This window comes from Lolium rigidum, chromosome 3 (genome assembly GCF_022539505.1).
Source record: "Lolium rigidum isolate FL_2022 chromosome 3, APGP_CSIRO_Lrig_0.1, whole genome shotgun sequence".
NCBI classification, from domain to species: domain Eukaryota; kingdom Viridiplantae; phylum Streptophyta; class Magnoliopsida; order Poales; family Poaceae; genus Lolium; species Lolium rigidum.
The window spans coordinates 218,386,523-218,409,901 of record NC_061510.1 but is presented as its reverse complement, the minus strand read 5'-3'; the positions used below and the strand labels follow the sequence as shown (position 1 = coordinate 218,409,901).

Sequence of the window (23,379 nt, the reverse complement as noted above, 5' to 3'; positions counted from 1 at the left end):
TGGGGCGAATAGCACAACCAAAGCACAAAAGAGAAAGGAGAAAGAAAACAAAGCCGACACTGGCGGATCAACGAAACGAAGATGACTCACCACTGATGCGCCCTATGGAGAATTCCCACCAGGATCCTAGCGCTCTGACTCGCCGTGTACCAACTACCAAGCAACACCTCCAAGAAGAAAAACGACGGTGATCACCCTACTGCCCGAACTAGTTTAGGGTTTCCCCCGGTACGCTATGGGGAGTGGGGAAGAGGTACACCCGACGCCCTTCTGAAAGGAATGACGACACTCGCAAGCATCACCGCGTCGTTCCCAAGCAACAAGGATTTCTCCTGACCCCAAAAAAGCCTCACATGTGGACAAGACGTAGCGCTCCAGCAATCTTGCCACCCGCCAACATACACCACCATGGTATTGTAGGCACCATCGTTGCCTCACCATGGTAAGCACTACGAGGCCGGCCGTACTGAGAATAAACAACCGTAAACATGGGAGGCAATATCACAACCATGCGCGGGGAGAGAATAGCCTCCACCGCCATAGATGGTAGCCGACCGGACGTAGCGGCAAGAGCACACCTGGCTGTTGGAGGTGGAAGGCGGCAAAATCACATCCACCTGGAGCACGTCCACCACCACCATCGACGGGTGTCGACCGGAGGCGGCAGCAGGGACACACAAGACCACACAGGCCCAGCCAAACCCTCCTGTGAAGTCCCCACCCTGTGGCGTACCCACGTTCAGCTACCAGGTGTCACAGGACACCGGGTAAAAGTTGATTTCCTCAATAAATTTTAGCAATTTGCAGTGTGTGACACTCCTAACTATAGGTGAAAAATATGTGTTGCTGCACATAGGCCCCGCCGCTACCCTCTTGTTTGGCACCATAGGCCCCCGAACCCAGACAGACCCAAGAAGCTCCCGTCGTCATGCTGCAGTAGGCGCGACATCGTCGCTGCCACCCTTGTCACGAACTGCTTGTCAGTTCAGTCGGACGCCAGGAGGCCGAGCCCAGCCCACCTTGACCCAGATCGGGCCAAAAGGGCATGCAAGGCATGAGCCTAGCTCTGCCCTTCCACCGTCGCCACCAACTGATGGCTCTACCACACTGCAACCACCTAGCCGCCGAGGGAACTCCGTCCCACATCGGACCACCGCCGTCGAGGAGCACCTCTTGGAACCAGCCGACCCACCGTGCGTCCAACTCCGGGAGGGAAAGGCCCGGGGGTCCGCCACCATTGGTGACGGCGAAGGAGGGAAGAGGATGGGGCTAGGGAGGACGGGATAGAGAGCGCAGACCGGCTGCCTCGGGGGGCGGTGCTGGTCGCGAGAGGAGGGAGGGTTGATATCGTGTCTAGACCATTTTAAAAAAGAAAAATTGTCTAGACAATTCTTTTTTTTCATCAATCTTTTTTTTTCTAGAGTTTGTCTGACGTAAATTTTTGTTCTTTGGCCACTGTACTCGACACAAGCAAAGCATCATGTACGCATGCATGTAGTACTGCACTACTGCAGCTCCATGGCTCCGCAGTGGACGTGTACTCGTGTAGGCGTTCCTCGGCCGATCGAGTCTGCCTCCTCGTTTCGCACTACCGCTCGTGTGACGATTAATGCAGATCTTTAGCTCTCAACCCCCATCGCCATATTAGTAGACAGACGGTTCCTCTCCTCCATGTTCCGTTGCTATCAACTACTCCAGCCTAGCCCCCGCAAAAACAAAAAAAACAAAACCTCAGGCCTTCGCCAATCGCCATGTCCAGCTCTACCCCGTCTTCCATCGGCGGCGCCGGTGACACGCCGTGGCAGACCGCGTCGGCCATCGTGGGTCGGCCACTGCCCGTGTCTGGCTCGCACGTCCTCACGATCGATGGGTACTCCGGCACCAAGGACCTCGCCAACGGCAAAGGCATCACGTCCGAGACGTTCGCCGTCGGACGCCATCGCTGGTACATCAGGTACTTCCCCGATGGTTATTCCTCAGGCGATGTTGGCTGGATATCCATCTATCTCCATCTTGTTCCAACCGACGACGCTGATGAAGTCAACGCACGGTACGAGATCAGCTTGCTCGGCCACGACGGGGAACAGGTGCCGTCGTACGGCACGGAGAGCCAGACATGCCGCACCTTCTCCAGCAACACGGGGCCATGGGGCTGTCCTCAACTCATCACCAGGAAGGACCTAGAAGAATCGGTTTACCTCAAGGATGACGTTTTAAGCATCAGGTGTGAAGTCACCATGCCCAGGGAGATCTTTACGGAGCACGGAGAGCCTCCGCCGTCCGACATGCGCCGTCATTTTGGCCGGCTCCTCTCTGGCGGCGAGGGCGCGGATGTTGAATTTAAGGTCGGCGGGGAGACCTTTTCTGCGCACAGGTGCGTGCTTGCTGCTCGATCCTCGGTGTTCAGGGCGCTGCTCCTTGGACCGACGAAGATGAACCACGGCGCTTGCATACGGATCAGTGGTATGGAAGCTAGAGTGTTTAAGGCTATGCTCCAATTCATCTACACCGATTCACTGCCGGACATGGAAGAAGATGACGTGGTACTGATGACTCAACATCTGATTGTAGCAGCCAAGAAGTATAATCTCGAGAGGCTGAAGTTGGTTTGCGCCGAGAAGCTGTGCAACTACATGGACATGGATTTTCTAACAGACCCAACAAGTGGTGGAGCCTCGTCCACCGTTCGTGACTGTTGCTTGATGAGTGTTCTTGTTTTGGTATTCGGAATTTCCTTCCTTATATTTCGTCGAGGTCGGATGCTATGAATTATGGAAGTACAATGTTCAGTGATAGCACATTTTGCGCTTCTATATTTATGTACATCTTCACTAACTATCATGATAATTAGCATTTGCAACGTTGAGACTCTCCATGTAGAGATGGGCAGCACTAAACAACAACCAAGATACATCGACCAATGCCACACGGACATTGGAAAAATACACGAAAAAAGCATATATCTCCTAAATTTATAGGAACAACCACAAAATGTTGTTGGATGTAGATGGGCTGCGGCCGAGGAAAGCAGCGAATGTAGCCTACAATCCTGAAATCTCAATGTCCATCACGGTAACAGCTTTGGAGACTAAAGTTTACTCCCACATTGCTAGTTTGGAGAGAGAAGAGAATAGGAAGATAATAGTCCTCACGCATTCTTCCTCCCCTGTCGCCCGCCTCGCCTTGTGGGTTTCGTGACTCGAGTTGAAACCGGTTTTGTAGAAGCCTAAATTTTTGCTTAATGTACCAACTGAATTGGGTACGTGTCGGCATGCGTGTGTATGCTCGCGGCGTGTCCGTGGCTTCCTACAGGTGGCGGTTTGGCCACGCTCTCTTTCCAGGATATACCAGGAGATGGGAGAGGCAAAACAAATCTAAAGTTTCCCACTCGCTTCTCCCTTTTGCTGAACCGTCCTCTAGTCTTCCCCGTACCGAGGGCTACGTGCACAACTGTTTTTGTTCATGAGAGCATCGCTCACCTTCATGATCTTGAGATCGGCTAGTGTTTGTCTACATTATCCACGAGATTTAATCTCGCTAACACTTTCATTCTTCGAGGGTGAGTTCTTGTAGATTTGGTTTACCCGTTGCATGTCTCGATAAGATTAGATCTTGGCCTCTTTGTTCTTCTTACCGCATGAAATTTATTGTTTTATATGCTACAAACCCATCAGTGGTATCAGAGCCATATCTCCGAGTAGATGTTTTGCACGGGTAGAACACTTATGTATGTGGGCGTAGATGATCATGTTATTGCTTCCTCTACGTGTGCTTTATATCATAGTGGCATAGTGGGATGAAGCGGTCCGGCCTAACTTTACATGTTCGTGTACATGAAACTTGTTCCACGTTTGACATGCAATTTGTTTTGTATAAGTGACCTTGCGGGTGTATGTCCCTCCTACTATAGTTAAGATATAATTCACAACGGGTTGCTTGATGATTTGTTTATCACCGATGTGGTGTCATGTTCGTAGGTATGAACGAGGCCGGGTTTCCGCACCCCCTCTATGTATAGAGTGGTGGGGGCTCCCTCTCCACTACACCATTACCTTTGTCCCTCATCTTGTTTATCCACCCTTTGGGCTCCGGCTTGGCGAAGCCATGCCCAAATGATTCTCCACCATTACCACACCGTCGTGCTGCTAGAATTTACCAGTGGATCATATACTTCCGCTGCCCACTGGATCGAGGGAACAGAGGTGGTCTTCGAGACATACGTGTGACCAAGTGCGGAAGCACTGCCGGATTGCACCGCTCATCTTAACGATCTTGAGATCGGTGAGTATTCATGTACATCATCCACTAGATTTAATCTCGCTAACACTTTCGTTCTTCGAGGGTGAGTTCTTGTAGAATTGGTTTACCTATTGCATACCTCTTCTAGATTATATCTTGGCCACTTTGTTGTTCTTCCCGCATGATTTTTTTTCTATGCTATGGACCCATTAGTCGTATCAAAGCCATATATATATGCGTAGATGTTTTGCACGGGTAGAACACATATGTATGTGGGTGTAGATGATCATGTTAATCCTTCCTCTACGTGTGCTTTATATCTTAGTGGCATAGTGGGATGAAGCGGCCCGGACTAACTTTACATGTTCGCGTACATGAGAGTTGTTCTAGGTTTGACATGCAACTTATTTTACATAAGTAGACTTGCGGGTATTTGTCTCTCCTACTATAGTTAAGATGTAGCGATCCACAACAGGTTGCTTCATGGCTTGTTTATCACTGTTGTGGTTTCATGTTCGTATGTATGAACGGGGGTTGTCGCACCCCCTCTATATATAGAGGGGTGGGGCTTCCTCTCAAGTACACCACTACCTCTCTCCCTCCTCTTGCTGCTCCACCCTTTGGGCTTTGTCTTGGTGAAGCCATGGCCAAGTGATTCTCCACCATCACCACACCATCATGCTGCTAGAATTTTCCGGTGGATCTTATACTTCCGCTGCCCCGCTAGATCGAGGGAATGGAGGTCGTCTTCGAGACGTATGTGTGACCGATTGCGGAAGCGCTGCCGGATTACATCGGTCATCTTCACGATCTTGTGATCGGCGAGTGTTCGTCTATATCGTCCACGAGATTTAAGCTCCTTAGCACGTCCGTTCTTCGAGGGTGAGTTCTTCTAGAACTTGGTTTACCCGTTGCATGCCTATTCTAGATTATATCTTGGCCTCTTTGTTGTCTTTACCATTGAATTTTTTTTTTTTAGCTACGCACCCATCATGAACATCAAGATATCGAGAGATGAGAATAAGGGGATCCCACTTGTGCAATCTCATTATACTGAGAAGGTGTTGAGTATTTGACTGTGTTGAGTGCAAATTTTCTCGCACACCTTATGACCCTAGTGTCTTGCTTAGAAAGAATGGGAAGGCCACTCGACATCAATCGAGATACTCTAAATTTATTGGTTTGCTCATGTATTTAGCATGCGTTAAGAGGCCTGACATCTCATTTGTTGTGAGCAAACTCAGCCAGTTTTGTGGCCAACCCGGGAGATGATCATTGGAATATTCTTGAGAGAGTGATACACTATGTAAAGAGAACCATGAGCATGGAATCCATTATACCGGGTTTCCAATGGTACTTGAAGGGTATAATAATTCTAATTAGATTTCAGATGTTGATAAGATGAAGGGCATAAGTGTATATATTCATTCTTATTGGTGGTGTTGTTTTCTAGAAGTCTTGCAAACAGACCATTTTAACGAGGTCAACAATGAAAGCAGAACTCACAATATTAGATAGAACTACCGTCAAAGCGGAATGGCTTCGTGAGATCTTGACAAACTTTCTTATGGTTGAAAAACTAATACCGGCTATTCTCATGAACTATGATAATCAAAATCGTGATTGTTAAAGTTAACAGTTCTAAAGATAATATGAAGAGTTCAGCAAAACTTTGGAGTTATTGTGTTGAATTATGTCCCTACACCTAAGAATCTGGTAGGTCATTTTACAAAAGAATTATCAAGAAACATGATAAACATTGTATCGAGGGAGCTAGATTTGAGACCCACGTGAGTTGCCGAGGGGGTAACTCAACCCGCGTGATCGCAGATCTTGTGAATTAGGATCTAGGAAAACAAATCGAAGCAACTGTGTTGAGAGGAATTTTCAATACTCCCACTCTGTTGCAGATGGTATTCTCTCATAGCTATTGTAAGGTAGGATATGACTATGTCTTAATGTGTTCTATGCATCCCCTTGATGAGCGAATACACTATCCTATGTGGTGATCATTAAACACACCTCTATGAGCGACACTGATAGTCACGTCAAGTTGTCAACCACTAAACAAAGCGACCCGATGACGGTGATATGCAACAAGGTTGGCTTGCCTTTTCTTGGTTTAGTGAAACTCTACAGTTTATTGATCCCATGGAAAAAATTTGAGGCATTCCGAAGTGTGGGCTCCATGGCGTCCGGTATTTTGAAATGTTCAAAATAGTACTTGAAAGTTCGAGAAAAAGTCTAAAAATCGATTGACATGTTACATACATATACTCTACGAGGATAGCAAATTCTATTAGGGCTTGTTTGGTTACTCGAATCCCGGCGGGTTCCCGGCCTTTTTCCGGGAAGATTTTTCCCCTAGTCCGGAGATCGGGAATATAATCCCAGAGTTTTGCTTCTGTTTCAGTCTATTCCCAGTCGGAATATTTTCCCCGGAAATTTTGGTCCCAACAGCCAAACAAGCCCTTATGAGATACTTTATCCTCTAGCGTTTAAAAACTGTGGATCTTGACAGGGTGAAAAGTACGCAACTTTTAGACCGACAATTGTCAGAATTTGCCCTTTTTTATATCCAGAAGTATAATCTATTTCAGAATGTGCATATGTAATTTAGTTTTCAGAAATTTTAAACCTTTGAAATACCGTTTTTGAGTTTTCGGGTAAATAGGAACATCATGCGTATCCTCGGGAAAAGGTACACTCCAGCGATTAGAATCGCAAGCGTCAAAGCGTGAAAACGGGCATGCGGCGCCTCTTCGATCGGTGTGCGCACGAACATGCCCCAGTACTGCGCTGGCCGGCCGACTGTTCGTGTGATGCGCTTGGTTAATGCGGGCCGTGCATTAACCTCGCCATCACCGCCCTCTATAAGAACTTCACAAGTCGCCAGCTCCCATACCCATCTGTCATTCTTCACAGCGTCGAACCAACTACTTTCACTGTAGTATTAGCCATGTCCAGCTCTTCGCTGTCTTCCGTGGGTGGCGCCGGCGGCTCGCAATGGCAGACCGCATCGGCCATCGTGGCACGGCCACTACCTGTGTCCGGTTCGCACATCCTGAAGATCGACGGCTACTCCCGCACCAAGAACCTCGTCACCGGCAAAGGTATCAAGTCCGAGACGTTCGTCGTCGGACGCCATCGCTGGTACATCAGGTACTTCCCCGACGGCCACTCGCCAGGCCAAGCTGGTTGGATATCCATCTATCTGTATCTTGTTGACACTGCTGGTGTCGACGAAGTCAATGCACGGTGCAAGATCAGTTTGCTTGACCAGGACGGTGAGCCCGTGACGTCGCACGGCCTGGACAGCCACACCTGCTTCACCTTCTCTAGCCAGTCGGGACCATGGGGCTGTGCTCAGCTCATCACCAGAAAGGACCTGGAGGAATCAGTTTACCTCAAGGATGATGGCTTCAGTGTCAAGTGCGAAATCACCGTGCCCAGGGAGATCTTCACGGAGCCCATCTCCCTCTTTGTTGCAGCACCGCCGTCCGACATGCACCGCCATTTTGGTCAGCTCCTCTCCAGCGGCGAGGGGTCGGATGTCACGTTCCAGGTAGGCGGTGAGACCATTGCGGCGCACAGGTGCGTGCTTGCCGCTCGGTCGTCAGTGTTCATGGCTGAGCTGTTTGGTCCGATGAAGGAGACGACGGATGCCTGTGTAACCATCTCTGACATGGAGGCCGAAGTGTTCATGGCAATGCTTTACTTCATCTACACTGACTCGCTGCCCCCCATAGACGACGCCGAGGTGGTCTCGATGGCTCAGCATTTGCTTGTTGCGGCTGACAGGTATAACCTGGAGAGGCTGAAGTTGCTCTGCGTGGAGAAGCTCTGCAAGCACATGGACGCAAGCACTGCAGCGACTTCGTTGGCGCTGGCTGAACAGCATTCGTGCCGCGGGCTCAAGGCCATATGCTTCAAGTTCCTTGCGTCGCCGGGCAATATCCTGAAGGCTGTCGTGGCCAACGATGGCTTCGAGCATGTCAGGAGCAGCTGCCCGTCTGTCCTCAAGGAGCTTGTGTCTAAACTTGCTCCTTGATTGAGTCAGTGCCATCTTCGGTTTGGTCGTTGAAAAATCATAAGCTTGCCTACATTATCCTGCAATTTCTTGGCCCGAACTACTAAAATATGTGTTGCCCTGTCAGCCATTTATGTATTTCAGTTTAACTTGCTTTTCCATGGCCTATTATTGCATTTCACCGTGTCTATGCTAAGTGACGTGGACATTGAGAGCATTCTTGTAGTTATCTTTTGGCTCTGAGTTCAGAATTAGACTGCATGTTCTACCTTTTATTTCCATCCATCTATAATTTTGTTTTCAAAGCTACCTCAAGCATGATTCTAGGTGATCACAGCGTCAGGCGAGGTTTTAGTTAGACTCTGTATTTGCTATACTATATGTGTTTTCTGAATCATGTGCCTAATTCATGGTAACCTGACGTCTGCATCACTGAGTATTTGTTTCGGCTAATGTTGACAGTAACAGAAGATAAATTACATTAAGCTGATGATTTCAAGCATCCCTAATTCAAAGATGATTATGCGGCCCATGTCTAGTAAACAACTCGCGAGCAATGACATCCAAAGACTTAACCACCCCTCAGATCTTAGGCTTGTCAAACACATTGTTACTTTGTCGGAAAAAAATAGACCAGTACATCAGCACTAACGTTTTATACTTAGAGCACTTGTACGTGTAATCATGTATAGTTTCAGATTGTTACACTATTATGATGGATGTTGGTAAAATTCTTGTACCTTGATCAAATGAACTTATTCAGGCAAGAAGGAAGTCACAAAAAGGCATATTTTGGCAGATGTTCTAGTTAGTTCAGAAAGACAGCAGGAGAAATGAAGGTCCTAAGTTACCAGCTAATGCATCTCTTGGCAAATGCTTCTTTATTAACTCCATAATTCACATGTTTTGGATGCTGTATTCTTCTTTGGATTGTCTATTCATCATCTAGATGATTTTCCAATTGGGCATAAGTAAGATTTTCCATTTGTCTATTGTTCATTTGTTCACCTAATTTCCCTTGGTTCCATCAGTCCAGAAAAACAACTCGTCATTCTGCTAGCTGTTGCATCAGTCCAGAAAAAAACTCGTCATTCTGCTAGCTGTTCCATCAGTCTAGAAAAAAACTCGTCATTCTGCTAGCTATCTGGTTTTCTTTATCAAGCTTTTTCACATCACCCTCTGAAACTCAAAAAAAAAATGTGTTTAATTGGTTTGCCTGGCCCAGACAAGGCTCAAAGAGGCTGGAAACAAACAAAAGTACTCACCTCTCTCCTGCTTGCCTCCCCATTCCGATTTTATTCTTTTTTAAAAAGAAGATATTGCAAATAAAGCCAGAATACAACCATGTTGAAGTACATAGGGCTAAGGAAAAGGGAGCCTTGGAATTCCATGTACAATCTGTTTGCTCGACTGAGACAATTTTAGCAGTAATATGAGCTGTCATGTTCACCTCTTAACATAAACACAAAATAATGGGACCATAATACAACTATTTGGTTCAGGGTTGGTGCTTCGGGATTGGAGTAATGCCTGCTCTGCTAAACTCCCTTGAGTTCCACAAACGACACCCAGATTTGTCAGTAGTCCGTTTTGAAGATCACCTTGATCAGGCTGATATGGCGTGCCTGCTTAACCTTGTCCCTCCAACCCATCGCCTCCGCAAACGACACCCAGATTTCCTCAGCGAAGGCTTCATGGAGGCTTGCTTGAAACCTGGAATCGCATTACCTCCAAGCTTGAGAATCTTTCCTTGTCTAGCACCTCTGACAGAATCTCTTGGAAACTAAATAGAAACGGTATCTTCTCGACCAAATCAGTTTATAAGCTCTTGGAGTTACCTCTTGCCGGTTCTCATAATAAATGGATTTGGAAAGCCAAAATACCTTTGAAAATAAAGATTTTCATGTGGCAACTTTGTAGAAATGCCTTGCCTACCAGAGAGAATTTGAGGAAAAGAAATTGGATGGGTTCCCCTTTATGCTCTTTTTGCAATCAGGTTGAGACTAGTGATCATCTGTTCTTTGCTTGCAACACACCCAAAGTGGTCTGGGGGGTCTTAGGATCAACAATGGGGGCTAGTTGTGCTCCAACTAATTTTTGGCAAACGATGGCTTGGTTTCATAGATTCAGTCCTGGTTTTGAGAGATTTTTTATGACTTTGATTGCGGCTACTTGCTGGGCCATTTGGACAGTAAGGAATAAAGTGACCTTTGATGATCATGTGTTGAGGTCTCCTAGTGAAATCACTTTCTCCTCTATTGCTTTGTTGATCTATTGGGCAGGGTTACTGAAGACCGAGGACAAAAGCCGTCTGTCGATGGGCGCCCAGAAGATGATGACAGCAGCTTCGTCCATCTATGCTTCGCGCCCCAGCTCCGCCGCTCCAGGGCAACTGCTGATGATTACTGAAGCCTGATCTTGCGCCTGATGGAGTCGTGCCCTTCTTTTGGCTGTTGGTTGGATCTGTTCCAGAGTTGTGGTGGTCGTTTCTGTCATTCCTAGTCTTTGTAGCTTTTGGATCTTGTCCTTCCATGTGGAGGTTTATGTTTGTGTCGCTTGAAACTCTAGTTTGTTTGTGGTGTCAGGTTTTTGTCCCATGGCGGGTATTCGATGTCGAATACTTGCAGTGGGTTTCCTGATACTGCACCAGCTCGCTTCCCGTTCATCCTACTCCCCTTTCTTCATTGTAAAAATATGACTTTGTAAGACCTGTTATTTCCGTTATTGCAATGGAAAGGGGTGGAAGCCCGGTTGGAAAAAAAAAGATTGGCGAGTAGTCTGTTTTGAAGATTAACTTGTTCAGGTTGACATTCCTGCTGAACCTCACCCCTCCAACCCATGGCCTCCGCTGGAGAGCATTTTGAAAAGCCAGGTACCAATGCCACCTTGCTGCAATGATGTCCCTCAATAGCTTCTCACCACAACACTAGAAGCACCACTGCTCTGCAAATAAGAGATAAAAAAGAAAGACCGAATCAACTGAGAAATGACTGAACATTGAAGAATTGGCTGAGAAAAGACTGAAGATATGAGATGAACTGAAGAAATAAGAGATAAAAGAAAGACCGAATCAACTGAGAAATGACTGCACATTGAAGAATTGACTGAGAAGACTGAAGATACGAGATAAACTGAAGAAATAAGAGATAAAAAGAAAGATAAAAATGAGTGAAAGAAAGAAGACTGAGGTAAGACCGAGTGAAAAAAAAAGGCTGAGGGACTGACACCGAAGAATAAAGAAAGAGATATAAGAAAAATAAAAATGAAAGAAGGACTATACAAAGTACTGAAAAATGATGAATGAACAGAAGGCCAACAACAAAGGACTTAAAAAATGCAATTGTTGCGAGGGCTAAAATGAGGAAATAGATTCAAGACTAGGAAATGTTAAAAGGTATAAAAGAATCTAAGAGAAATGAAGAGTACTGAAGAAATAAATAGTGGGACTAAATAACTGAGAAAAAATGAGCTGGTGACAAGAGCTGAGAATCACTGAAGAAATTAAGATAGAACGAAGATATGGAGGTAACTAAGTTAATAATGATGTAGATACACTGAGAATGACTGAAAGGATTTAACTGAGATGATGTTCATCTACATATCATCTTATAGATGAACCAGTGCACAGGTGCTGCCACTTCGAACACGAGTGGTGGCCACCCTTTGGTATCTCTGTGGATATTTGCTAAGATCTCCATGTATTCTTATCCCGTGCTTCAGTCACCAAGAATATGCCAACCATTGAGAAGAACGCCATGCAATCAGTATCCAGTTCTCCATAGCTAGATGAGGAGAAGGAGAAAGTCATCTCACCACTGAGCTAATGAACTTACCAAGCTCATACATCATAAGTTGTTGATGTGTACTGCAAGCTGGCAATGAAAGCAGAGGGAGGAGGTCAAGAGGATATGATTGATCAAAATACTAGGTTCAGGCGATGAGAAACGTTCTCTACCTGTCCCAGCTCCACCAGACAGAGGACTCAAAGAAGACTGACACCTAGACAGAGAATAACATGAATGAGAAAATCATGTATTTATAATGAAGATAAAATTATAAAAATGTTGTAAGAACTAAGGCGATTGACAAATGCCAACCCAGGTTTGCATAAAACCATTTTACATTCCGTAAGCTGCATAAAACTGATAAAGCAGCACAAATGCCGACCATGCTTATAGGTAAATGCTCAACCAGGTCTGCTCATAGGTAAAACAGAAATTATAAACTGATGCTTTACATTCCCTAAAGTTGGGTAAAACTGATAAAACAAAACATAAGCGACCCGGTTCTACCCATAGAAAAACAGTTTGCAGATACATATGGCATATAGAACCAGAGGACAAAGCAAACAGCAAGCGCAGTAATGACTAATGTAGACTGTCGATAATTGGATACATGTAGCACTCTTTATGGATTCAATAAGACACCTCACACATTGACAAAATAGTAACAAGTTAAAGCTTCAAAATCAACTTGCCAGCATCGATGAACAACTCAAGGTCTGCCTAGGAAGCCAATAAGTACCAAGTACTGAATACGAAAACAGAGTTTAGGTCACACATAACATTGTGAAGGGCAATAGCCAAACCCAGTGTATTCAGGTGGCTTCTAGTGGAAACAGACAGGCTACTGGATAACGGAGATGAGGAGCGAAAATTCGGAATGACAATGAACATGCACAGTCCATACCACTGAAAAACATATCACCACGCTTCCCGGTGGAAAACAGTAAACGGGAATAATTTAGTATATGATTTTGTAACACAAGAACATAAAAGGTGCCTTGCAGCGCATACAAACAACCAACAAAACCTAAGTTCTACTGAGTTCATAATACCACAAGAATTCAGACTGAAACATAGAAGCTAGCATCTACTGGAATAATAAGCCTATTTAGGGGAAAATAGAGCAGCCAAATTCAAATAAATGTCCTCCGCTGCAATGGATTTGCTCACCGATGCATCCCAGTATCCGCGAACTAAGCTCAGATGAACCACATCCGTAGGAAATTATACACATCTACCATGCGGAGTGCACAAGAAGCATACGAAAATGAGCCACCCGTGACAACAGACACGGGCGTTGCAAGACGCATGAGAGAAAGAGGAGACGGATCGAGAAATGTACCCAACACACTGACGGCGCTAGCTCCTCCCGGCTTCTCAATCAGGTGGTCTCTTTGATGGCAACTTTGCCATGGAAGAACCCAGCCCTCGGCCTACTCGCACCTCCACGTCTCCTCGCTTCGGTGGCAGATCCTCCATGCCTACTCGCTCCAGTGGAAGATCCTCCCTGCCTACTCGCTCTAGCGGTGTCCCCCGGTGCCACCTCCACTGTGGGAGAACTCATGTGCCTCCGCCTCGTGGACCAAAAACATGGCTATGACTGAATTCATCAAATTCCAGCCGAAACTTTGTGTGACAAGGCCCTAAGACTGACAAAAGATTCGCTTTTAACAAACTGAAATAGAAATGAAACAAGTTCCCAAGTGGCAGAATACTAACGAGCAATACTGACTTCAGCCCCAAAACCTTCTGGCAAGGCGGAAACTGCTAGTCGCCAGAACCATCCATTGATTCTACGAATACCGCAAAACAAATCTAGCCCGTGCATTTTTCCTATGATCTAGTTAACAGGCCAAAAGCTCAACTGTCTCCTAGGCAGGAACATCGCCAATCCCACAACCACCGATCCTTGAACTAATATCCTGATCCCCACAGCGACCGAGCAGAGCTCTCGGGCACGTCCCGGTATGGGAGGTCCCGTGAATCGAGCAGATCTCAGGAGCGGCAAGAGCGAGCAACGTTGGCGCGCGCGACGTACCTTCCTGCATGCCCTCGCCCGCCGCACGCTCGCCGACGACCTGCGCCAACCGCCGAATCATCCTCCGCCGCAGCGGGGCGGACTTCGTCGGAATCTCTGACAAAAACGCAGGGAAGGGGAAATGAGAAGAGGCAGAAAAAAAAAACCACGCTTGGTTGAACGAAAATGAGAAAAAAAGCCAGAAAAGAGGAAAATCTGAACAAATCAGCTCTGCACCCAGGAGCACATCGAGATTCAGGCAATATTTTGGAATGGACGACTACCGATCTGACTTATGGCGAAATGGATTTTCAGCTGGAGGAAATTTAGAAAAAGTGTTCTTCTTATATAGATTTGAATACTCCATATTAGTGAATTCAACTTTATCTAGATTCGCATGCATCTAGACTAAAAACTTAACTAGATACATAGGAATCTATAGAAAGTTGAGTCCATTAATATGGACTAGATGACCCGTTGCGCTATCGCGCAAATGACATAATCAAGTCACAATTTGAACCATAATTTCATCTTATTTTAGTATTAATAATTAGTATATATTTCATTGTTCACGGAAATAGCGAGGAAATATCCAGAACAACACGAGATTGAATTTGATCAAATAATAATGCAAATTTTGAAGTGGCAACAATACCATATTGCAAGTGAAGTGACAGTAATGTCAACATAAAACTCTACGGCAAAAATACCAGATTGCATTGAACCAAGAAATAGAAGCTACATAATAAAACAATTTCATTTAATCTGCAACCGATTCATCTTTTGCCAGTGTGTCAAGACAGCACCATCGTCACTACCCTGCCAATAGAAATTCAGAATATATATATCATAATTTCTAAAGGAATGATATAGAAACAGAACAATTGCATAGCAGTATGGAAGATCAGAAACGTGTATACACAATGTAATTAGGTTGTACCTAATATACAAACATCATGTGCAGACATAGCATAGCAGACCAACTACTGCTTTGGTTTCTTACCCGTCCCACCCGACTTGGCAACAGTGTTGGTCCTAAGACCAATATGTATGTTGTAGCAGAATCAACCATAGCTTGCACAAAAGGCTGAATAATTTTGCATGAGAAACAAGTTAAAGCATGAACAACACATAATAAACAGCATGGACAGAACTATAAAACATGACAACCAACATCTGGCAAATACTTTATTTTATTATATATAGCCGAGGCTGCCATTACTTGGTGTGATTACTCGACATGTTAACTGTTATATTTATAGGCTAAAACTTTACAAAGAAAAGTAAATATTTTAGAGAAGGCAAACAAATTATCTCTTTCATGCAGAGAATTGGCTTGTTTTTGCTCATGCAAGAGAAAGATAAACTCGTCACGTGCTCGATGTCGCGATTTATATCTACCTAGAAATGGAGGCTTCGAAAGGAAAATAAATTAATTTGGTCCACCGCTAAGTCAGACCATATTAATTTATTTAGCATATAACAATAAAACAATTTTTGCAGCACATACTGGAATATGAATTAAACATATATATACTAAGCAAAGAGAAGGCGGAATCAGGATGGCATAACTGGAATCAGGATGGCATAACTGTACATGTAACACTGATATGGTCAATCTAAATGCGGAGACATGTCATAGCAGAAGATACAAATCAAATATATCAATCGAAGTAAGAAGTCGAACAGAAAAGATGACTCATAATGGTATTTGGAAATATGTGACACACTTGCTACTGAAAATTGTAACAAGTACACATCAATCAAACCGAGTAGTGGCTGTGAGAGTTTCCAAACATGAACTAACACCAGCTGAGAAGGTAGTAATTGCACTACTTAAAAAAAAAGAGAAGATAGTAATGCACGGGTACCTAAGGAAGACCTCGCACTCGATTCACAGCTGTCAGAATACCTCCAGGTACTGCCTAGTAATATTTATCATCAGCCAAAAGCCAAAAGCTTGACAGCATGGAAATGATTAAAATAAACCAAACAATCATCACACGCTATATTCCAGATGACGCCAAAGTTTATCATCTGTGCTACATCCTGGAAAATTCTCCTTAATCATATAATACATAAGAGCATCATATGGCAGGGATAGCTAATTAGAAAACCATCCTAGCCTCCTGGAACCGAGTATTACTACTATTTCAGGTCAAAGGAAAAGAAATACCTCATGAGAAGGACTATGCGAGTGAATTGCAGCTTCATTTTGGCCCTGATAGTGAACTGCAAGCTAATGTTGAATAGTCAATCAGCACGTGTCTGCTGCCAATAGGAAAATTAATATATTGTTCTTATTCAATCATAATGGGAAGCTAAAAAATATAAATCCTTCCTCCAAATCAGCCACTATGACATACTGCCTCCTTGTTACATACTGACAAGAAAACAAAATGAACACAAATTATGTGAGCGGTCAGAAATATTAGTAATTATACAACGTAATATCAATATTTTTGTTCTTTTTATGAGGAGCAACGAGCAAGTCTCTTATTAAAAGAGCAGTAAGAGAGAATATGATTATGTGAAGACTTATTAGCAGAAAATATTTGAGAGATGAATAATTGCTCAACTATCGTGATCATAAATGGAGCAGATCGACAAAATATTGTGGTTTGATCACAGGAGCTCAAACTGGATTAGCTGATTCCAAACGTTGTTCTGGGAAAATGAAATTTAACATACATTAATTAGTACAGAACAGTCGGCAGCGATGAAATGCATAAATTCTACTGCATGCGGATAACTTGAATGAGGTGAGCAAGGAATATGATGATGTACCATCTGAATGTCCATTAAATCTCCGGTGTCGTTGAAGTACTTCAGCTGAAATATGGAAAACCAATCAGACATTATTCGACTCCCAAACATAGAAAGATAACAAGATATATTGAAAATCGAAGAAAGTTGCTCATTACTCGATGCCATGTTGTTAAAAGTATATCATATGCTCTCATAGTATTATTTGAGGTCTTCACACTTTCATGTCTACTTCCACATAAGCTGAAGGTTCTTTCCAACTTCCATGATTTTGTGGATGACGAGACGGGAGACACATGAGCTGAAATTGATGCGAGAGGTCAGGGCCATTTCAAAAAAAAGGAGCTGAAACCGAAAGCCGACTAATCACCCAAAATAGATGATTCCATCTTCAGCTTTTCTCGGTGAGATACATCTCAGCCATGGCTTATCTCGTTCTACAATTTCCCAGACACCGAGAGAGAGAAGAAGAATTCGGAGACATGTGCATAGCGTGCTACCAAAGAAAAAAAGTATCCAATCGATCCGGATAGCTTGCTAAATTAAGCTAGCTTTGCAGCCCAGCAGCGTGCTTCCTCGCACTCACCACGCCAAGATGTCGGCGTTGTACGCCTAGATGCCACTGCCACACGCTATCGAGTATACACTGCCACGCCGACAACGCATAGAGGAACAGATACTGAGATGGAAGAGGATAGGAGAGGGGATGGACTTGCCTGGTCCGGTCGCGCCATCAATGCTACGCCTCCTTGTCGAGGCAGGGAGTTGCGGCGCTCTGGCAGAACACCTGCGGTGGCAGGGCTCGGCGAGCAGCTTCGGACCCCTAACCGCTTCGGCGGCGGCGTCACGTCGGCTGCTGGTCATGCTGCCTGGTTGAGATGAAGTGGGCGGGAAGAGATGAGTCTGCAATGACCTGCACCTCCTTTCCCCACACGCATGGCAACCTCGCTTCCCCGCACCGGCCCAGCCCCATCGCGCCGCTGCCTTGTTTAGACGCCTCTGTTCACCCGGCAAACCGCATCGCCAGGAAGTCAAGGACGGAGAAGAGAAGATCCTCCACTGAGAAGGGGCCACTCTGTTGTCCGACCGCCATCGCTGTCCGAGCTCCCGCGATGACCAACACCACCTTTTCCCGCACGCACGACAGCCCCCCTTCCCTGCACCATCCCAAACCCATCGCGCCGCTGCCTCGTCCAGCCGCCTCTGTTCCCTCCAGCACCGTGCTCCATTTACCAAGTACCTTTTAACCAGAAAATTACTCCATGTAAGAATTGAGTAGTTCGAGAGATTGGGGCATGGTGAAAAGAAAGTCAAGGCGACGCCTCGATCTCGCTACGTGGGTCTATATCATCAACCAACATAGACCTTGTAGATATAAAAATATCAATAAATCTCATGGGGACCATGTGTATTTCTAATGCATACATCAGCTTTAATCTTTTGACCACAGAATGCTATTTAGATAATAAAGAAGTGGATTATGCTCTATTATTCCCTCCATGCACATGCCAACACCAACCTAAATAAGAGAAAGGGTCAAAAATAATTATCCCCATTCGGGGAAATTTAAAAATGTTCTTTTCTAGGGGAAGAGCAAAGGAAACTTGTACTGCTAGTAATAAATATACATAAGAACTGAAAGTAAAATGTACCGTTTTTGAATTGCACATAATATATCACTGTTTTACTCCAAATACAAAAACGGCGCAAGATTATATGTACCATTCAGCATGAAACACTTCGGCACTCAAAGAAGCCCAAGGGATGGAGAGGCATAGAGTCTATATCCTCCAAAACAGTGATGATAACCATGGCACTTTGCTTCTGCACAAGGAGAATATGCTATGTCAGCCCGAATATGAAATCAGAGATGCAAAATGAAACAATGGCTTGGGGGATATTCATGGGACAGGGTTACTATTCACTGGCTACTATGAAATCAGAGATGCAAAATGAAACAATGGCTTGGGGGATATTCATGGGATAGGGTTACTATTCACTGGCTACTACAACCAACTATATACAAAACAAAAAACCATTTTCTACTTCACCTAAAAGGAATGTACCAATGCTGCAATAACATGTATACAATACTCTCTGGATATGGACCATGAATGACCAATCCCTTTTAATATGGACCATGAAACCATTTTGAACGGACCATGAATGACCAATCCCTTGAAATATGAGCTTGTTAACACATTCATTGAGTAAGATGCATAAATGCAAGGATATGGAAAATGAAATACCAATGTAACTCTCTCTGCCACGGCTCACCTTAACCAGTATCAGAGATGCATAGCAGGAATTTGATAGACCCACCCCTGTATCCTTGTACATATTGGCATCATCCAGAGCATTTGTCTTCTTCACTCATATGCAGCCATCATCATGGTCAATCTCCATTGACTGCATACATCAAATGCCACCCCATTTGCACCAAAAATGAAAATAGATGTAAAAAAACTAAAGCACTTTTCTTTTCTTGAGAAAATAAATGAACCATATCACTGCCCATGGCCGGAAGCATATGTTGTCATTGTATCAACGAACTCAAGGCAGTTTAGCAGTATCAACGAACTCAAGGCAGTTTAGCAGTCCTATTCTATCAACAAACTGATGTCATTCTTTTTAGTGACAGCATGCTTCTGTACGTGTGTTGAATCTAAATCGGAGGCATATGCATTGCCGAAACTCGTAACTTTTCAGGTTCAAACTCGTATTTTTCAGCTCAAATAATTCAGAGTTTAAACAGTAACAATAATAAACGCTGCGTGTATACTATTCAACAAATTAAAAAAAATTGAACACATCTATCTTAGAACCAAATACATATTTTCTTCAAAGCAATTCTTTACGATGCAGCAGCTTCAAAAATTTAGCACAAATAGTAACATAAAAAAGGCAGCCTCAACGATGCCAAACCTGTTGTTGATAACCTGAAAGGAACATATATATATCAGATATATATGATTCATCAAGCATCTCTTCGTTGTGATAAATAAAAAAATGTAAAAACTCAAAGAGAATGAGAGGTTTAATCGCATAAATGTAAAAAAGTCAAAGAAGCAAAATAAAATGGAAATTTACGAATACACATTAGAAAGGTAAGATCACTCCAAGAGATCATAAGGTGAAAACCTGATCAAAGGTTGCCATAGAATGGTAAGATCACTCCAAGAGATCATAAGGTGAAAACCTGATCAAAGGTTGCCATCTGATCTGTAGCAGTTCTTCACATGCAATCATCTCTTCAGCAACAACAATCTTAGGAACATACTGTCAGGCTGTTGCAGCTGCCATTCACAAGACAAATATATGCATTGGCATGAGAATATATGTATATATGTGCAACTCTTATATGTAAGCAAATCAGGAACCCTGAGAACAAAATCTGAACAATTATCCATCTACACATTTCGGAAATAGACTACTTTCTGAATCAAATCTGGGCATGAGCTAATACATGGTTTGGGAATGATTGTCATATATCAAGAGGAGAAATTGTAAAACGGATTCAGTGACATATTCGGTCATCTCCGGCACCTTCGTCGCCGGTTACAACTGGTCAAGCCATGTGTAACAATATTCAAGCCATGTGTAACAATATTTTTTATTTTGGTCGTAGACAACAATTGGTTTTAAATATTATAAATTGGTTAGGCACTTCATCTACAATAATGAAAAACATTAGAAGTATTGTCAAAAGGTAGCAGGAGCATCCAAAAGAAGAGCAAGTCAATTCTCTGTGCAAGATGAAATACAGAACATTCAGGCTGTCGCTGGATTGTACAATGCCTATCTGGCTGATCTGCAGCTTGCGAACGATTGACTAAAGAATGCTGAACTAAGCGATCCATAGGGAACCCATACCCATGTGTATCATATGTATGATTATAAGGCTGTTTATCTCTATCACACATATGCTGTCAAAAAGATCAGTAGTATATGTGGTATATTCGTGTGTGTTAGAACCGCCAGGCACCAGCCCATGAACTCAGGCTAAGTTTACTACGCGAGTAGTCCGAGTTTGTTAGTAGTTCAGTACAAAACAAAGCTCTATCAAAGTACGACATATTTTCTTGGCCATGAAACATTGTAGTGTTTTAACAGGTCTTCTATTTGTATGGTCTGCAAATAGAACCCCAAATCCAAGATCTGAAGTGTTTGTTCTTCAGTTTAGCACACGGACCTGCTACATAGAGGGACTGGATGCACACCTCACAGCAAATGTCAACCATCTAAGAACCTACGTCAAACCAAAAACAGAGGATTGTTTGATGTTGGGATCTGAACTACCACATGTAGATTTACCTTAGGATTACCATGGAGCAGCAGACAGGTCTTAAATGCAGACAAAACTTCATAGACATAGCATAGAAAATTCAAATCTAATAGAAATTATAGCATAGGGCAGTAACATAAGGCAGGCGTCAGTGTTTAGTCCCAAATTTGATCTATGGAAACATTGGTTCTGTTTTACTCTTATTATAGCTGCACATGAACACAGCTCAAATCCTGAAGCAACATGTGCTTCAAACAGAATACTTTGGCCAAGAAGCTCCCATTTCCTTAAGATATTTGAAAAGAAAACACTGACATAGCTAAGCAAGCGATAGATCTCTGAGAGTAAGCTGAAATACTCAAATTGCTAAATAAAAAAGATGGCCATCAGACCAATACAATCATTCAGTGCCTACCCATGTCGTGAGCATGTGCGTTGAAAATAACAAAGTAAATGCAGACATGCTACACAAATGCCTCTCAGAAAGCACACCATAGAAAGCCGATGTACTTAAAAAAGATATCTTCAATAGATCTGCTTTCATTTTTTCTTAACCCACAAAATGAAACAGATGACAGCAACAAATGCAGCATAAATACAGACAGCACCAGCGATTCAAAACATATGTAGAGAATATCGGCGAAAACAAAGATCTCCGAGCATCGGATCGTGCTATGCATAAAAGCGAGATAAATTTTAGTTTCAGTCAGTAGTTCGTGGCATACATAGACGTAGATAAATTTTAGACCATAGGTTGGGCATATAGGATATCGTAGGGCTCCTCATCTACTGCTGCTACAACAGCGGAGAACACCATAGACCTATATTTTTTAGCACATTCTAAACAAATCCTTGGGCGGCATGATAGGAGCAGAAGGTTTAGTCGACATGCTTCAATGCAAGGAAGAACAACAAAGCTGCACCTTTACTCACTGCAAACCAAAAACACAACAGAGAGTGCACATGGAAGGAGATATAGGGAAGGTGCTAATTTTCTCAACAATTAAATGAAATATATTGAACTACACAAACTTAGAAAGACATATATACAGCTCAACTAAACGAGCATTGCCGCTATATATGTACTATGGTTTAGCAAAAATCTAACTTGGTATTTTGCATATATGACACTGTTTGCATGGAAATCAAACATTCTTAAAAAGGAAACACGCACGCAACTCGGTATTAAATAACCGGTGAATCAACACAAAGCACAATGCATATATTAGCACCTTGAGCCTATACATGGATATGTACTAATATAAAACATGGACGCCAAGAGTAAATAAAACAATTATGATGTGGTAAAGGAATAAAGTTGTACCTAGTAAGTAATTGGTTGGAAGAGAAGCATGCAGAGCCTTCAAAAGCAAGGAGTAAAATTGTGAAGCATTACATGCAGACATTCAAATCTTCATCGTCTTCTAGTAAAAATACAGACATATATTAATCCATGAATGTTCATCCCAGCTCAGCAACACCCTGCAAACAAATTTATTTTATAAGTTTCCATTTACCACCATGTTATGATCTAGAAGCTATTAAAAACATCAGATTGTTTCAGCAAGCAAAAATCACAAATAACTCAAAATAAAAATTATATATCTAGGTCCATACAAACCGCTCGGTCAGTGGACGTGACACCAACCCCACCCGCTGTGTCGACGTACACTCGGCTTTTGGACATGACGTGAAGTACTTCCCTACCGTAGTGAGCTGCGAGAGAGTATGCCATGCCCCCATTGTTCAGATGATGGATTTCTGTCAACCGCAAAATAGAAGAAAACACTTTTAAGGTTCCTTACATTCTCTAGCATGTGTCGTACACAAAGAGGAAAAAATTCATACCCAATTAGATCAATATCATTGGCAAAATCTCCACAACATTACTTTGCTGTATAATAAATCTATTGGAAGCCAGACAGTTAAAATCAAGTAGTATTAAAAGCTTTCCAAAATTTAGTAAACATTAGAACCGGAATGATTGTCTCGAAAAGCATGTTCTTTTGACTCGGCAACACTCAAGCTTTTCATTTGTCTAAAGACGAACAAAGACAGGTTTCAAATATAAAATAAACTATTAACATGTGTCCTGAAGGTGGCATAACAACTACAATATTAACATATTTGGTTACTTGTAGAATAGGAGCATTTCTTGAGTTATGTAGCATTGTGACTACAAAACAAAATCAGGAAGAAAGTGTAAAGTTGGTGAATACAATCGGAACTAAAGGGACATTGGCATAGGAGGAACCAG

The 23,379-nt window shown here is 43.4% G+C and overlaps 1 protein-coding gene and 2 long non-coding RNA genes across 8 annotated transcripts; 1 reads left to right on the top strand and 2 right to left on the bottom strand.

The window, feature by feature from the left end:
* The first annotated feature begins 1,751 nt into the window (after positions 1 to 1,751).
* LOC124696071 (BTB/POZ and MATH domain-containing protein 1-like) lies at positions 1,752 to 8,290 on the top strand. Its single transcript, XM_047228854.1, has 3 exons — positions 1,752 to 2,688; positions 7,191 to 7,671; positions 7,834 to 8,290. Exons 1-3 carry the CDS (start codon positions 1,752 to 1,754, stop codon positions 8,288 to 8,290), a joined length of 1,875 nt encoding a protein of 624 aa, XP_047084810.1.
* A 2,748-nt stretch (positions 8,291 to 11,038) lies between these two features.
* On the bottom strand, positions 11,039 to 14,390 carry LOC124698988. Of its 3 annotated transcripts, XR_007001204.1 has the most exons (5): positions 14,093 to 14,390; positions 12,225 to 12,268; positions 12,103 to 12,141; positions 11,849 to 11,983; positions 11,039 to 11,212 (listed from the first exon to the last, which is right to left on the bottom strand). It is a non-coding gene; the product is annotated as an uncharacterized LOC124698988 (long non-coding RNA). The 3 variants fall into 3 exon arrangements; XR_007001202.1 differs by having other exon boundaries at positions 11,849 to 12,141; positions 13,397 to 14,390; XR_007001203.1 differs by having other exon boundaries at positions 11,849 to 12,141.
* A 3,613-nt stretch (positions 14,391 to 18,003) lies between these two features.
* Positions 18,004 to 22,580, bottom strand: LOC124698987. 4 transcript variants are annotated; one of them, XR_007001200.1, is made up of 5 exons: positions 22,447 to 22,580; positions 19,979 to 20,133; positions 19,115 to 19,246; positions 18,560 to 18,661; positions 18,004 to 18,077 (listed from the first exon to the last, which is right to left on the bottom strand). It is a non-coding gene; the product is annotated as an uncharacterized LOC124698987 (long non-coding RNA). The 4 variants fall into 4 exon arrangements; XR_007001199.1 differs by lacking the exon at positions 22,447 to 22,580 and adding an exon at positions 21,538 to 21,564; XR_007001201.1 differs by lacking the exon at positions 22,447 to 22,580 and adding an exon at positions 21,538 to 21,564 and having other exon boundaries at positions 20,037 to 20,133.
* Between the last annotated feature and the right edge of the window lie 799 nt (positions 22,581 to 23,379).

What these genes read in the sequence shown, in the direction of transcription:
- LOC124696071 (XM_047228854.1), top strand. Translation starts at nt 1,752, where the DNA reads ATGTCCAGCTCTACCCCGTCTTCCATCGGCGGCGCCGGTGACACGCCG. An exon ending in TGGAGCCTCGTCCACCGTTC is followed by an intron (nt 2,689 to 7,190) that starts GTGACTGTTGCT and finishes CTTTCACTGTAG; the next exon opens with TATTAGCCATGTCCAGCTCT. An exon ending in GATGATGGCTTCAGTGTCAA is followed by an intron (nt 7,672 to 7,833) that starts GTGCGAAATCAC and finishes TGCGGCGCACAG; the next exon opens with GTGCGTGCTTGCCGCTCGGT.